The following is a 17,035-nucleotide window of genomic DNA, read 5'->3' as shown; positions in this document are numbered from 1 at the left end:
TGGGTTCAAAGTCTTGCTACTGAACCAGCAGGACTAGATCAGTGGCCAACGGTACTTGGGTCAAGTCACTTAAACTCTCTGTGACTTCGTTTCCTCTTCTGGCAAAAGAACATAATACTAAATTCTAACCTCATGGAGCTGTTAGGAAAAAAGGAGATTAGGTACGTAAAGTACTTAGGACAAGGCTTTGCACACAATAAGTAAATTCTCAGTAAATGTGGAGGTTGGGGGTGTTTGTTTTTTGTTTTTGGGGGTTGGTTGGTTTTTTTGTTTGTTCTTTGTTTTGTTTTACTGTTTTCCCCTTCCACTTGGGTGGGGTGGCAACGGTTGCTTCCTGGTCAGAGGGCATGCCAATCTTTGGAGAGCTAAGTGTGATTAAGGAATTGGGGTAAGGGGTAAGTTCCAGAAGTGAGCCCATGAGGCAGAGCCTGGGGTTGAACCTTGAGCTAAAGAGGCAAAAGACCTCTGGACCACACTGGCCTATCTCAAGATTCTAGGATGAGTCTTAGACAAGGTGTGGCCAAGGTGGAATCTGCATTAGCCTGGAAAACTTCCACGTTGAGGGACCTAGTAGCACCTGGTCAGAGACTTAGGAATTCAGGATGTAGGTCCTATAAAATAGTCTTACAGTGAAAACCAAAGAACATCAGTCATGTCCTGACACAACCTAGCAATGTCAGGCTACAGAGGATTAGAGAGACAGGATATAATGAGAGCTGGAATGAGCATATTTTCTTTAATGGACCATGTGAAGATCCTGCAGGTGTCTAAGGATCTAAGGACCATGCAGTTGCCCTAGACAGCCACTTCACCGACTCATTATTCTGGCTGTTAAAAGTCTTGTGTCAGGAGTTTTATGGACGCTCAGCTGTTCTTGCCTTAGCCTCACATGTCATCTGTTGTTTCTCAACAGGGTATGAGGGTAAATGTTTTACATCAGGGATGCAGCCAATTTTTTTGCCCCACCCACATTTTTCTTTCTTTTTCTCATTTTCTTTGCAAGATTGTCTGCAGCTGCCAATTCTATAACTGCATCTTTTGATCCAGCCATCTATCACAGAAACCCCAAAAAGATGAATAAACAAATACATAAAAGAGAGTAAAGACTATAATACTAGGGGTGTTAGTATTGTATTGTATATTGTAGTAATAATAGTTAGGATGAACTACTGAAATGTAATGGCATTCTTGGGAAAATTAAATAAATCTGTGGATGTAGAATGCCTAATGCTGGTCTTGAAATGTACTAGATATGTGTAGTTATCTCCCTTCCTTCAACCAGCTCTAACTGGACTTTATTTCTGTGCTTGTGATGTTTTCATCTTTGTCATTTTTCAGTCTTGCCAACACTGGTTCCTCCTTGTCCCCCAAATCTAGGTTCTTGGACCTATACCTTCAATTATCTATTTTTTCCCCTCTCAATTCATTATTCACTCAACAGCAACTTGTTGAGCACCAGAGTATGTGCCAGGCACTGTTCTAATTGCATGCCCCAAATGATGCCCTAGAACAGGACTTTGAACACTGAAGGATTAATTTATACTGCCGACCTGCAGGCTGACGTTCTGGATGGTATAAAACTCTGCCCTTATAAGACACTGTGACTCAGCCCCATCTAGATCTATAAAACACAGCTTCCCCAGCACACTGGGTTCATTTGAGAGATTATAGTATCTTGATTTTCTCTACTTAAGTAGGATTTTCCCCAAACTCCCCTCCTGGGAGATAATTCCCAATTCTCTCTTTCTTACCAGGACATTCAGACTGGAAAAATCTGACTCTGATTCCATGAATCAATGTGCAGATTCTTTCCCCCAAAATGTCTTTTGCGGCTGCAACTCCCTCCTCAAAACTAATTTGCCCTTACCAGAATTTAAGACAAGTTGAAATCAACTCAGGATTAGCCCAGAACTATCTTCTTTTACTTCTAGAACAACTGAGTGATTGACAAAGACTTTCAGTTTGAAAAGCTGATCTGAGAGGATGCAACTTCCAGCAGCAATGATCCAGAGGGAAATCATGGAATTGATAATCATAAACTTTAGAACCCCCAGGAAGCCTAAGCAGAAAACATTTCCATCAGAAAGTCATTCACCATTCAGCTATAAAACCTATCATATTGTTACAGAGCTATGGTCATGTTCAGTCTGGAATTCAGAATCTTCTGCCCTAACCCCAGCTCGACACCTTGAGCCTATTTTTTACAAACCTCTAGATAGCCAACATCAACCCACAAATTTTTCACTACATATTCTAAGACAAGAGCAAGATGCCTCTTCTGATTGCTTTAAAGGAACATTCGAAGCCATATAACAATGAGAGGTAAAGTAATGGGACTGGTTACTGCCAGAGGTGGTATCAGTTAGAAGTAGGTTGAAGTGAGAGATGGAGGGAAGAGACCCTGTTGACATTTGGGCCAAGGATATTAAGGACACTAGGGATGCTGCAGTTGCTTCTGCATATGGAAGGGACTTCATACAAGAAACCCTAGGCTCTGCCAGTATTTGCCATCATGAAAAACACCATCGTAGCCAGGAATGACAGACTGCCCTTATTACCGGGCATATTCATTATAAGGCTTTTCATTAGATCTCAGTCATCTCTATGGGTTGTCCTCACTGCCACATATGTTCAGTTTTCCAATGATTCTATGACTAGAACCCCATTTTCACTCCCTCTTCCCTCCTCTCCATTGTCTGGTTACCTGGGGAAGCCTGAACCAGGAGCACAAGGACAGCTAAGGTCAGGAACAAGAGTTTAATGTATCCTGAGAGGAGTGAGGAACGATCCAGCAGCATACTGAATGTGCCAGGAAAGGCTCGTCTTCACTCTGCATTTTATTGTCTTGGTTAAGGCTGAGTCATGGACAATAAATCAGAGAAGGGCAGAGTGCTCCACCACCCATCAGCTTGTGGGTCAGCAACATAAATTGATGATCCAATATTCAGAGTCCTTCTCGAGACATCATCTGGGAAGGTGGAAGACACTAGCAGAGGCTCTACATGCCCGCCACAAGTCTCCGGCATTGTGGAAAGAATGGACCTACCTTCCAAGAAGCCTTTCCTGTTCCTCTCCTTGAGAAGTTTAGCCCCCTCCCTTATGTTTACAGCTGCCCTGCCTCCTTCTTTCTGTCATAATGTTTTTCATGTTGAGTTGGAACTAAGTATTTTTCTAGTTCATCTTCTCTACTGGGCTGACACTGTCAAGGGCAACTTTTAACAGACACTAAGCCCCTGAAGGTAGGGACTGGTTGTAATTTCTGTTATGTCCAGAGTGTGCAGTACATATTTGTTGAAAGCAATGAATGAACGAATGCATGTAGGGTACTCACTCATATACTGATAGATCCTAGAAATGGCATTTCTCAGCTATGAAAATGAAGACTCAGAGAGTGGAAGAGGATTGCCCAGGGTCATACTGCGAGCAAGAAGGAAACAGACGGAGACCCTCCTAACACAGCTCATCATCCAGCTCTTTTTAACTATGCATTTACTCCTTATTTCTTACTTTAAATCCTTAATTTTGGCTGCAACTGAGACATTCTTGGACTCCAGCCTCAAGGAATACAGCAGAAATGTTTCCTGCAGGTTCTCCAACAAAGAGGGTATAGAAGGGGTTACTGCCTGGGCTCCATCAGGAAGTGTATCTGTGAGTCCACTGGGTTTTCTTTTTGGGGTCCTTAGTCTGTTGTATGGTCATTTTATACCTTTAGATGGGCCCAGTGCTCTTCTACTCTCTTCTTCCTCCAGTTGGCAGGTATTAGGGACAGCCTGGTGGATAGCAGGAAATCTGTTTTGCCCTTGATAGCCAAGCAGTCCGTTCTCCAGGAAAGCAGTAAGCATGAAGCCACCCACTGAAGTCTCACTGTCTGTCAGTAGCTATGATAAGCACTTTCCATACATGACCCCCGGAATTCTCACAGGATCCCTGATAGGCAAATGTAATTTGCTCAAGGTTACATAGTGCTTAGGAGTAAGGTCTGGATTCAGGTTTGGCTTACTTATCTCAAGAGCACATCTTCTTTCTTTCTTTAAGATTTTATTTATTATTTGAGAGAGAGAGCGTGAGTTCGTGAAAGCAAGCAGGGGGAACGGAGAGGGACGAGCAGACTCTGCACTGAGCTCAGTGCCCAATGTGGGGCTTGATCTCAGGACCTGAGATCTGAAATCAAGAGTTGGATGTTTAACAAACTGAGCCACCCAGGCTCCCCAAGCACATCTTTCTATCATCCCAGAGGATTATGCCTGAGTAATGATGGAAAGAGAGACCTATTAACCTGAAAAGCAGTGATGGGTGGACGAGAGGTAGAGTCATTATCTCCTGAAAGACATGATCTGTGCAAGCCTAGAGGGCAGAACTACAAGTCTTGGGTGGAAATTGCAGCGGGGCAGATTTTTAACTAATAGGAAAGACTTCTGATGATTGAAACCATCTGAAAATGGTTGGACTGTCTGGGAGATGTGGTGGTTTCCTGGTGTCCAAATACTACACGTGGAGTCTGCCTGACCACTTCTCCTGGGTTCTGCAGGGAGGACTGGTGAATTGGCTGATATGGATCTCTACACTAGACACAGTTCTAGGCACTGGGTCTAAGAAGAGAAGAAGGCAAAGTCTTGCCATTCTGATTAGGGAGGGAGACAAAACTCATAATGGCGGGTGATGACAGTGCTTATAAAGAAAACTAAAGCAGGGTGAGGGATGGAGGATAAGATGATGTACATGTACATGTGAGGGGGGATGTCTATTTTGAACAGGTTAACCAAGGAAGGACTTTCTGAGTTAGTGACATCGAGTAGAAACCTAAATGTATGGAGGAAGTGAGCTACATGGATATCTAGAATCTTCCAGGCGTAAAGAACTGTAAGAGCAAAGGCTCTGAGGAAGGAAAGCGATAGGTCTCTTAGGAAGAGCAAAGAGCCAAGTATGACTGGGGTCCAGTGAGTGAGGGAAAGGAAAAGAGAAACTGAAACCATGGAAGCAGGCAGAGCTACACAACATCAGGACTGACAGGGCCTACTAAGGACTTGGGACTCTACTTGATATGTGATAGGGAATTGTGATTTACATTTTAAGAGATCTTTCAAATCTGAACTTTTGTTTCTTTTTGTCTATGAGACATCACTTTCTTCATCTGTAACGTAAAGTATTTGGGCTAAACTAGTGTTTCCTGAAATGTGTGACCCATGTCATTGGCAGTGTGAGTGACAATTTAAGTAGCAAACATAAGTGTATGTTTTTAAAAATTTTTATTTTAATGCTTATTTGACAAAAAAAGTCACTAGCCCTTGATCTGGTGATTTTACAGAAAACCACTTAAGATGTGGTCCAAATATGAGTTTAAGTAAATGGACTGTGTCGGTTTTTATAAAAAATATTAACTAAATAATACTACAAACTATAGATGATATAGCAGTATGTAAGTTTGTAAAATGATATACAAATGACTGAAGTTTAGGCTAGGAAATTGATAAAGACCGTTCTATGGAACAGAACTGAAGCTCAGACAGGTCAGTTGACTTTCTTAAGGCCATGGAGTCACGAATGGGACTTTAGTCTACTGACTCCAAATCCATTGCTCCTTGCACCAGGGAGAACTGTCTCACCAAACACATACTTCTTCTGGCTATAACTGTCTTTATTTGTTTATTTTATTTTATTTTGATTATTATAGATTAAGAGGAAGTTGCAGATAGTAAAGAAATCCTGTGTATCCTTCACACAATTTCCCCAAATGTCACATTTTGGATAACTATAGTACAATGTCAAAACAAGGAAATTGACATTGGTACAATGTTTATGTATATCTCTATGTCATTTTATCACAGGTGTTGTTTAGTGTAAGCAATCAATATGCAGAACTATTCAGTCACCACAAAGATCTTCCTTGTGCTACTCAGCTTCCTACTCCCCCAACATTCCAACGTTCTTGCTCTGATATTGTCATTTTGAGAATGTTATATAAATGGAATCATACAGTATACGACCCTTGTGAGATCACTGCATCTACTAATAGGTGTTTCTTTTGTTGCTGTGTTGTACTCCATGGTACGAATGTACTGCAGTTTATTTAACCATTAACATATTATAGAACATTTTGGTTGTTTTTAGATTTTGGTTATTCCAAATAAAACTGCTGTGAATATTTGTGTACAGATTTTTCTGTGGATATAAGTTTTCATCCCTCTGGATAAATGCCTGGGGAGGGGTGATTTCTGAATTGTATGATATACATAAGTTTAGCTTTTAAAAAAATTGCCAAACTATTTTTCAGAGTGCCTGCACCACTTAACATTCTCACCAATGTATGAGAGATTTGGTTTCTCTTCATCAGCTTTTGACATTGTCATGGTTTTTAATGCTGGCTTTTCTAATACATTTGTAGTAGTATGTAATCCTGGTATTAATTTGTATTTCCCTAATTGCTACTGATGTTGAACATCTTTTCATGTACCTTTTTGCCATCCTCTGGTGAAATGTCTGTTCATTTGCCCATTTTCTAAATGGACTATTTGTGGGTTTTTTTAATGAGGAGTATGTCTTTATTTTTTTACTGAAGTATAACTAAAATACAGTGTTATACTAGTCTTGGGTGTACAATATGGAGATTCAACAATTCTATACGTTACTCAGTGTTCACCACGGTAAGTGTAGTCACCATCTGTCACTAAACGATGTTATTACCGTCTTACTGATTATATTCCCTATGCTGTACTGTTCATCTCCATGAGGTATTTATTTTGTAACTGGAAGTTTGTACCTCGTAATGCCCTTTTCTCTATCTATTTCACCCACTGCCCCCCAACCTCCCTTCTGGCAACCACCAATTTGTTCTCTGTATTTAAGAGACTATTTTTCCTGTTTGTCTCTTTTTCTCTGTTTGTTCATTTGGTTTTTTTCTTAAATTCCACATATGAGTGAAACCATATGGTATTTGTCTTTCTCTGTCTAACTTATTTCACTTAGTATTATACCTCTAGGTCCATCCATGTAATTGCAAATGACAAGATCTCATTCTCTTTTATGGCTCAGTACCATTCCATTGTGTATACATATACCACATCTTTTTTTATCCATTCATCTATTGATGGACACTTGGGCTGCTTCTGTATCTTGGCTAATGTAATAATGCTGCAATAAACATAGATGTACATATATCTTTTCAAACTGGATTAATATCCAAAATATATTAAGAACTTATATAACTCAACACACAAAGGAAAATAATAATCCAATTAAAAATGGGCAGAATACCTAAATAGGCATTTTTCTAAAGAAGACATACAAATGGCCAACAGACACATGAAAACATGCTCAAAATCACTCATCATGAAGAAAATGCAAATCATAACCACAATGAGATATCACCTCACACCTGTCAGAATGACTAAAATAAAAAAGACATGAAACAACAAGTCTTTTCAAGGATATGGAAAAAAAGGAACCCCCATGCACTCTTCATGGGAATGCAAACTGGTGCAGCCACTGTGGAGAAGAGTATGGAGGCTCCTCAAAAAATTAAAATAGAACTACCATATCATTCAGCAATTCAACTTCTGGGTATTCACTCAAGGATAATGGAATATTTGTTTTTAATTGTTAAATTTTAAGTGTTTTTTATGTACTCTATTTGAGTTCTTTGTTGGATACGTAATTTGCAAATAACGTCTTTCACTGTATTTGCAAATAATATCTTTCAGGTTTCTTTTAATTCTTTTCATTTTTTAAAATTCATTACCACACATAGTTATTGTTTTCCTTTTAGATCAATTTTTTTTTGTGGTGGAAACATTTAAGATCTACTCCATTAGCAAATACGTAGTATATAATACAACATTGTTAACTTATAGTCACATTGTTCTAAAACAGATCTTCAGAATTCATTCATCTTGCATAACTAAAATTTTGTACCTCTTGACACCATCTCTCCATTTCCCCCTCTACACAGCACCTGGCAATCACTGTCTACCCTCTGCTTCCATGAGTTTGACTATTGAGATTCCAATGTAAATAAGATCATGCAGTATTTTTCTTTTTCCATCTGGCTTATTTCACTTAGCATAATGTTCTACAGGTTCATGCATGTTGTCAAAAAATGGCAGGTTTTCCTTCCTTTTAAAAAGCTGATTATTGCATAAGAGGTGGAGCAAGATGGCGGAGGAGTAGGAGACCCGGATTTCATCTGCTCTCAGGAATTCAGCCGAATAGGGATCAAACCATTCTGAACACCTACGAACTCAACAGGAGATCAAAGAAGAGAGTAGCAACAACTCTCTGAACAGAAAAGTGACCATTTACTGGAAGGTAAGACGTGCGGAGAAGTGAATCCGAGGCGATATTGGGAGGATAGACGGCGGGGGAGGGGGCCTCTGTCGGCCACTTTGGGCAAGTGATAGAGACGCAGAGCACAAAATCGGAACTTTTAGAAGTTGGCTCCTCTGAGGGACGTTGCTCCAGTGGCTAAGCTGGGGGTGGAACCCTCGCGGGACAGTGTGGTCTCAGGACCCTTGGGGTCACAGAAAAACTGGGGGTGCCTGAGTGCGGCAGAGCTCCCAGGTATCGGAGCGGGGAAGCCGGCTACAGAGACCGAGCCAAGGCGCGGGCTCTCAGCTTGGGGTGGCATAAACTGTGATCCGCGGCCCAGTCGGGCCACTGCTCCTCCAGCAGGGACCCAACAAGCAGCAGAGCCGGGGAGACTCCCCTTCCTCCCAGGGAGGAGTGGCTCAGGAGCACACTGCAGGGATCTGCTGGGTTTGGAGATTCCACACGGGGTCGGGTGCCAGAGATACAAATGCTTGGTCACAGGCCGGGTGAGCACGGAGTGCGGCCAGAGACCGGGGAGACGGGAGTGACTGCTTTTCTCTGGGGGTGCACTGAGGAGCAGGGCCCCGAGTTCTCAGCTCCTCCTGGCGGAGATTGCGAGGCCACCATTTTTGCCCTGGTCCTCCAAAGCTGTACCGAGAGCTTGCAGGGAACAAAAGCTCCTGAGAGCAAACCTGAGCAGCTTGCTTAGCCCAAGGGCGGGGCAATTCCACCTCCGGCAAAGACATTTGGGAACCACGGCAACAGGCCCCTCCCCCAGAAGACCAGCACGAACAGCCAGCAAGCCAAGACCAAGTTTACCAATCAAGGAGAACGGGAGAACTCCAGCGCTAGGGGAATACTGCACAGAGAATTCATGGCTTTTTTACCATGATTCATTAGTTTTTCAAAGTTAATTTTTTTAACTGTTTTTTTTTTGAATTTTTCTTTTTCCCTTTTACAACCATCTTATCAATCCCTTTTTTAAAAAAAACTTTCTATTTTTCATTTTTAGAATCATATTTTATCCCTTCATAGTAGTTACCCTTATTTTTGGCACATATATATATATATATATATATATATATATATATATAAGTTGTTCTCTTTTTAAAATTTTGAGATACAGTTTCTTCTAACAGATCAAAATATACCCTAAATTACTAGTGTATGGCTTTGTTCTAGTCTCCTGCCTGATCACATTCTCTACCTTTTTTTCTTTTTTTTAATCTTCTTTCTTTTTTCAAACAACTTATCAATTCCTTTTATAAAATCTTTTATAATTTTCATCTTTACAGTCATCTTCCATCCCTTCATTGTATCAACCCTTATTTTGTACATATATAAGTCTTTCATCCTTTAAAATTTTAGCAGGCACTTTCTTCTAACAGACCAAAATACACCCAAAATCTAGTGTGTGGCACTGATCTATGCACCAGCCTGATCATATTTGATCATATTCTGTTTTATTTTTGTTTTGTTCAGTTTTTGTTTGTTTTTATTTTTTTCTTTTTCTTTCTTTTTTCTTTCTTTCCCTTTCTTTTCCCCTGGTTTCAGGTCTTTTCTGATTTGTATAGAGTATATTTGCTGGGGATGTTGTTAACCTGTTAGCATTTTGTTCTCTCATTCATCTATTCTCCTCTGGACAAAATGACAAGACGAAAGAAATCACCTCAGCAAAAAGAACAAGAGGTAGTACCGTCTGCTAGGGACCTACTCAACATGGACATTAGTACGTTGTCGGACCTAGAGTTCAGAATCATGACTTTAAAGATACTAGCTGGGCTTGAAAAAAGCGTGGAAGTTATTAGAGAAAACATTTCTGGAGAAATAAAAGAACTAAAATCTAACGAAGTCGAAATCAAAAAGGCTATTAATGAGGTGCAATAAAAAATGGGGGCCCTCCAGCGCTAGGGGAAAACTGCACATAGAAATCATGGCTTTTTTACCATAATTCATTAGTTTTTCAAAGTTAATTTTTTAACTGTTTTTTTTTAATTTTTCTTTTTCCCTTTTTCAAACAACATCTTATCAATCCCTTATTTAAAAAAACATTTTTTATTTTTCATTTTTAGAGTCATATTTTTATCCCTTCATAGTAGTTACCCTTATTTTTGGCATATATATATGTTGTTCTCTCTTTAAAATTTCGAGATACAATTTCTTCTAACAGATCAAAATATACCCTAAATCACTAGTGTATGGCTTTGTTCTAGTCTCCTGCCTGATCACATTCTCTCCCTTTTTTTCTTTTTTTTTAAATCTTCTTTCTTTTTAAAAACAACTTCTTATCTTTTTTTTTTTCCTCTTCTTTCTTTCCTTTTCTTGTCCCCTGGTTTCAGGACTTTTCCGATTTGTATAGAGTATATTTGCTGGAGACATTGTTAACTTGTTAGCATTCTGTTCTCTCATTCATCTGTTCTCCTATGGACAAAATGACAAGACGAAAAAAATCACCTCAGCAAAAAGAACAAGAGGTAGTACCGTCTGCCAGGGACCTACTCAATACTGACATTAGTACGATGTTGGACTTAGAGTTCAGAATCATGACTTCAAAGATACTAGCTGGGCTTGAAAAAAGTGTGGAAGTTATTAGAGAAACCCTTTCTGGAGAAATAAAAGAACTAAAATCTAACGAAGTCAAAATCAAAAAGGCTATTAATGAGGTGCAATCAAAAATGGGGGCACTAACTGCTAGGATAAATGAGGCAGAAGAAAGAATCAGCAATATAGAAGACCAAATGATGGAAAATAAAGAGACTGAGAAAAAGAGAGATAAACAACTACAGGATCACGAGGGCAGAATTTGAGAGATAAGCGATACGATAAGACGAAACAACATTAGAATAATTGGGATCCCAGAAGAAGAAGAAAGAGAGAGGGGCAGAAGGTATATTGGAGTAAATTATAGCAGAGAACTTCCCTAATGTGGGGAAGGAAACAGGCATCAAAATCCAGGAGGCACAGAGAACCCCTCTCAAAATCAATAAAAATAGGTCAATAGCCCGACATCTAATAGTAAAACTTACGAGTCTCAGAGACAAAGAGAAAATCCTGAAAGCAGCTCGGGAAAAGAGATCTGTAACCTACAATGGTAGAAATATTAGATTGGCAACAGACCTATCCACAGAGACCTGGCAGGCCAGAAAGGACTGGGATGATATCTTCAGAGCACTAAACGAGAAAAATATGCAGCCAAGAATACTATATCCAGCTAGACTATCATTGAAAATAGAAGGAGAGATAAAAAGCTTCCAGGACAAACAAAAACTAAAGGAATTTGCAAACACAAAACCAGTCCTACAAGAAATATTAAAGAGGTCCTCTAAGCAAAAAGAGAGCCTAAAAGAGGCATAGATCAGAAGGGAACACAGACAATATACAGTAACAGTCACCTTACAGGCCATACAATGGCACTAAATTCATACCTTTCAATAGTTACCCTGAACATAAATGGGCTAAATGCCCCAATCAAAAGACACAGGCTATCACATTGGATTAAAAAACAAGACCCATCGATATGCTGTCTGCAAGAGACTCATTTTTGACCCAAAGACACCCCCACATTGAAAGTGAGGGGGTGGAAAACCATTTACCATGCTAAAGGACACCAAAAGAAAGCTGGGGTGGCAATCCTTATATCAGACAAATTAGATTTTAAAACAAAGACTGTAATAAGAGATGAAGAAGGACACTATATCCTACTTAAAGGGTCTATCCAACAAGAAGATCTAACAATTGTAAATATCTATGCCCCTAACGTGGGAGCAGCCAATTATATAAGGCAATTAATAACAAAAGCAAAGAAACACATTGACAACAATACGATAATAGTGGGGGACTTTAACACCGCCTAACTGAAATGGACAGATCATCTAAGCAAAAGATCAACAAGGAAATAAAGACTTTAAATGACACACTGGACCAAATGGACTTCACAGACATATTCAGAACATTCCATCCCACAGCAACGGAATACACATTCTTCTCTAGTGTCCATGGAACGTTCTCCAGAATTGATCACATCCTAGGTCACAAATCAAGTCACAACTGGTACCAAAAGATTGGGATTATTCCCTGCATATTTTCAGACCACAATGCTTTGAAACTAGAACTCAATCACAAGAGGTAAGTCGGAAAGAACGCAAATACATGGAGGCTAAAGAGCATCCTACTAAAGAATGAATGGGTCAACCAGGAAATTAAAGAAGAATTAAAAAAATTCATGGAAACCAATGAAAATGAAAACACAACTGTTCAAAATCTTTGGGATACAGCAAAGGCAGTCCTGAGAGGAAAGTATATAGCAATACAAGCCTTTCTCAAGAAACAAGAAAGGTCTCAAATACACAACCTAACCCTACACCTAAAGGAGCTGGAGAAAGAACAGCAAATAAAGCCTATACCCAGCAGGAGAAGAGAAATCATAAAGATCAGAGCAGAAATCAATGAAATAGAACCCAAAAGAACGGTAGAACAGATCAACGAAACTAGGAGCTGGTTCTTTGAAAGAATTAACAAGATTGATAAACCCCTGGCCAGACTTATCAAAAAGAAAAGAGAAATGACCCAAATCAACAAAATCATGAACGAAAGAGGAGAGATCACAACCAACACCAAAGAAATACAAACAATTATAAGAACATACTATGAGCAACTCTATGCCAGGATATTAGATAACCTGGAAGAAATGGGTGCATCCCTAGAGATGTATCAACTACCAAAACTGAACCAGGAAGAAATAGAAAACCTGAACAGACCTATAACCACTAAGGAAATTGAAGCAGTCATCAAAAATCTCCCAACAAACAAAAGCCCAGGGCCAGATGGCTTCCCAGGGGAATTCTATCAGACATTTAAAGAAGAATTAATTCCTATTCTCCTGAAACTGTTCCAAAAAATAGAAATGGAAGGAAAACTTCCAAACACATTTTATGAGGCCACCATTACCTTGATCCCAAAATCAGACAAAGACCCCATCAAAAAGGAGAATTACAGACCAATATCCTTGATGAACAGGGATGCAAAAATTCTCACCAAAATACTAGCCAATAGGATCCAACAGTACATTAAAAAGATTATTCACCATGACCAAGTGGGATTTATCTCTGGGCTGCAAGGTTGGTTCAACATCCGCAAATCAATCAACGTGATACAATACATTAACAAAAGAAAGAACAACAATCATATGATCCTCTCAATAGATGCAGAAAAAGCATTTGACAAAGTACAGCATCCTTTCTTGATCAAAACTCTTCAGAGTATAGGCGTAGAGGGTATATACCTCAATATCATAAAAGCCATCTATGAAAAACCAATAGCGAATATCATTCTCAATGGGGAAAAGCTGAGAGCTTTTCCCCTAAGGTCAGGAATGCGGCAGGGATGTCCACTCTCACCACTGCTATTCAACATAGTATTAGAAGTCCCAGCCACAGCAATCAGACAACAAAAAGAAATCAAAGGCATCCAAATCGGCAAAGAAGAAGTCAAACTCTCACTCTTTGCAGATGATATGATACTTACTGTGGAAAACCCAAAAGACTCCACCCCAAAACTGCTAGAACTCATACAGGAATTCAGTAAAGTAGCAGGATATAAAATCAATGCACAGAAATCAGTGGCATTCCTATACACCAACAACAAGACAGAAGAGAGACAAATTAAGGAGTCGATCCCATTTACATTTGCACCCAAAACCATAAGATACCTAGGAATAAATTTAACCAAAGAGGCAAAGGATCTGTACTCAGAAAACTATAAAATACTCATGAAAGAAATTGAAGAAGACACAAAGAAATGGAAAAACGTTCCATGCTCATGGATTGGAAGAACAAACATTGTGAAGATGTCAGTGCTACCTAGAGCAATCCACACATTCAATGCAATCCCCATCAAAATACCATCCACCTTTTTCAAAGAAATGGAACAAATAATCCTAAAATTTGTATGGAACGAGAAGAGACCCCGAAAAGCCAGAGGAATGTTGAAAAAGAAAAGCAAAGCTGGCGGCATCACAATTCCGGACATCCAGCTCTCTTACAAAGCTGTCATCATCAAGACAGTATGGTACTGGCACAAAAACAGACACATAGATCAATGGAACAGAATAGAGAGCCCAGAAATGGACCCTCAACTCTATGGTCAACTCATTTTTGACAAAGCAGGAAAGAATGTCCAATGGAAAAAAGACAGTCTCTTCAACAAATGGTGTTGGGAAACTTGGACAGCCACATGCAGAGGAATGAAAGTGGACCATTTCCTTACACCACATACAAAAATAGACTCCAAATGGTTGAAAGACCTAAATGTGAGACAGGAGTCCATCAAAATCCTAAAGGAGAACACAGGTAGCATCCTCTTCGACCTCAGCTGCAGCAACTTCTTCCTAGAAACATCGCCAAAGGCAAGGGAAGCAAGGGCAAAAATGAACTATTGGGACCTCATCAAGATAAAAAGCTTTTGCACAGCAAAAGAAGCAGTCCACAAAACCAAAAGATAACCGACAGAATGGGAGAAAATATTTGCAAATGACATATCAGATAAAGGGCTAGCATCCAAAATCTATAAAGAACTTATCAAACTCAACACCCAAAGAACAAATAATCCAGTCAAGAAATGGGCAGAAGACATGAACAGACATTTTTCCAAAGAAGACATCCAAATGGCCAACAGGCACATGAAAAAGTGCTCCACATCGCTCGGCATCAGGGAAATCCAAATCAAAACCTCAATGAGATACCACCTCACACTCGTCAGAATGGCTAAAATTAACAAGTCAGGAAATGACAGATGTTGGCGGGGATGCGGAGAAAGGGGAACGCTCCTACACCTTTGGTGGGAATGCAAGCTGGTGCAGCCACTCTGGAAAACAGTATGGAGGTTCCTCAAACAGTTGAAAATAGAGCTACCATACGATTCAGCAATTGTAGTACTGGGTATTTACCACAAAGATACAAATGTAGGGATCCGAAGGGGTACGTGCACCCCAAAGTTTATAGCAGCAATGTCCACAATAGCCAAACTGTGGAAAGAGCCAAGATGTCCATCGACAGATGAATGGATAAAGAAGAGATGGTATAGATACATAATGGAATATTATGCAGCCATCAAAAGGAATGAGATCTTGCCATTTGCAAGGACGTGGATAGAACTGGAGGGTGTTATGCTGAGTGAAATAAGTCAATCAGAGAAAGACATGTATCATATGACCGCACTGATATGAGGAATTCTTAATCTCAGAAAACAAACTGAGGGTTGCTGGAGTGGTGGGAGGTGGGAGGGATGGGTGGCTGGGTGATAGACATTGGGGAGGGTATGTGCTATGGTGAGTGGTGTGAATTGTGCAATACTGCTGAATCACGGATCTGTACTTCTGAAACAAATAATGCAATATATGTTAAGAAAAAAAGAAGAAGAAGAAGATAGCAGGAGGGGAAGAATGAAGGGGAGTAAGTCATAGGGGGAGACGAACCATGAGAGACGATGGACTCTGAAAAACAAACTGAGGGTTCTAGAGGGGAGGGGGGTGGGGGGATGGGTTAGCCTGGTGATGGGTATTAAAGAAGGCACGTTCTGCGTGGAGCACTGGGTGTTATGCACAAACAATGAATCATGGAACACAACATTAAAAACTAATGATGTAATGTATGGTGATTAACATAACAATAAAAAAATTTTTAAAAAGCTGATTATTGTGGCGCCAGATGGCTCAGTCTTTAAGCATCTGCTGTCTGCTCAGGTCATGATCCCAGGGTCCTGGGATCGAGCCACGCATCGGGGTCCCTGCTCAGCAGGAAGCATGCTTCTCCCTCTCCCACTCCCCCTGCTTGTGTTCCGTCTCTCACTATGTCTCTGTCAAATAAATAAGTAAAAATCTTTAAAAAAAATAAAAAAATAAAAAGCTGATTATTGTGGTCACTTCGGCAGCACATATACTAAAATAATGACACAGAGAAAATTAGCATGGCCCTGTGTAAGGATGACAGGCAAATTCTGAAGAAAAGTCTGATTATTAGTCCACTTTATATATACATGTTTTCTTTATCCATTCTAATGCTAACAGACATTTGGGTTATTTCCATACCTTGGCTATTGTGATAAATACTGCAATGAACATGGGAATGCAAATATCTCTTCAAGAGAGTGATTCTGTTTCATCCAGATACATATTCACAGTGGGATTTCTGGATCAAATGATAGTGCTATTTTTAATTTTTTGAGAAACTTCCACACTGTTTTCCATAGTGGCTGCACAACATTTAACAAGATTTATCTTCCATTTGTGAACCTAGGATATCTTTCCATTTATTTGTCTTCCTTACTTTCTTTCATCAATGATTTATAGTTTTTAGTGTATAGATAGGCCTTTCATCTCCTTGGTTAAATTTATTCCTAAGTATCTTATTCTTCTTGTTGCAATTGTAAAAGCGATAGTCACTCATGGCTCTCTCCAACCATCATCTAATTTCTATACTAAATAGTTCTGCACACATTTATCATAAGGTACAAGTGGTAAAGCAGGGGCGACACAAGTAATGAAATTGGTACAAAAATGTAAAAATGGGGACGCCTGGGTGGCTCAGTCGGTTAAGCGTCTACCCTCAGCTTGGGTCGTGATCCAGGGTCCTGGGATCGAGTCCCACATCGGGCTCCTTGCTCAGCGGGGAGCCTGCTTCTCCCTCTTCCTGCAGCTCCCCCTGCTTGTGCTCTTTCTCTCTTTGACAAATAAATAAAT

The 17,035-nt window shown here is 39.9% G+C and overlaps 1 protein-coding gene and 1 non-coding gene across 2 annotated transcripts; one reads left to right on the top strand and one right to left on the bottom strand.

Moving 5' to 3' along the window:
* Positions 1–854: 854 nt before the first annotated feature.
* Positions 855–2,798, bottom strand: LOC114220758 (beta-defensin 115). The gene is made up of 2 exons (XM_028118833.1): positions 2,705–2,798; positions 855–1,051 (listed from the first exon to the last, which is right to left on the bottom strand). Exons 1-2 carry the CDS (start codon positions 2,796–2,798, stop codon positions 855–857), a joined length of 291 nt encoding a protein of 96 aa, XP_027974634.1.
* A 13,413-nt stretch (positions 2,799–16,211) lies between these two features.
* On the top strand, positions 16,212–16,314 carry LOC114220857 (U6 spliceosomal RNA). The gene has a single exon (XR_003611638.1). It is a non-coding gene; the product is annotated as a U6 spliceosomal RNA (small nuclear RNA).
* The last annotated feature ends 721 nt before the right edge of the window (positions 16,315–17,035 follow it).

The sequence above is a fragment of the Eumetopias jubatus genome, unplaced genomic scaffold (assembly GCF_037043125.1).
Source record: "Eumetopias jubatus isolate StellerSeaLion01/CBP00866 unplaced genomic scaffold, mEumJub1_p1.0 scaffold_9, whole genome shotgun sequence".
Classification (NCBI taxonomy): domain Eukaryota; kingdom Metazoa; phylum Chordata; class Mammalia; order Carnivora; family Otariidae; genus Eumetopias; species Eumetopias jubatus.
Note: the sequence above shows the minus strand (reverse complement) of the source record. Positions and strands in the feature narration are given on the sequence as shown.

Coding starts and splice junctions, on each gene's coding strand:
- LOC114220758 (XM_028118833.1), bottom strand. CDS start 2,798: ATGCTGCTGGATCGTTCCTCACTCCTCTCAGGATACATTAAACTCTTG. Junction 1,052..2,704: donor CCTGGTTCAGGCTTCCCCAG/GTAACCAGACAA, acceptor TTTCTGTGATAG/ATGGCTGGATCAAAAGATGC.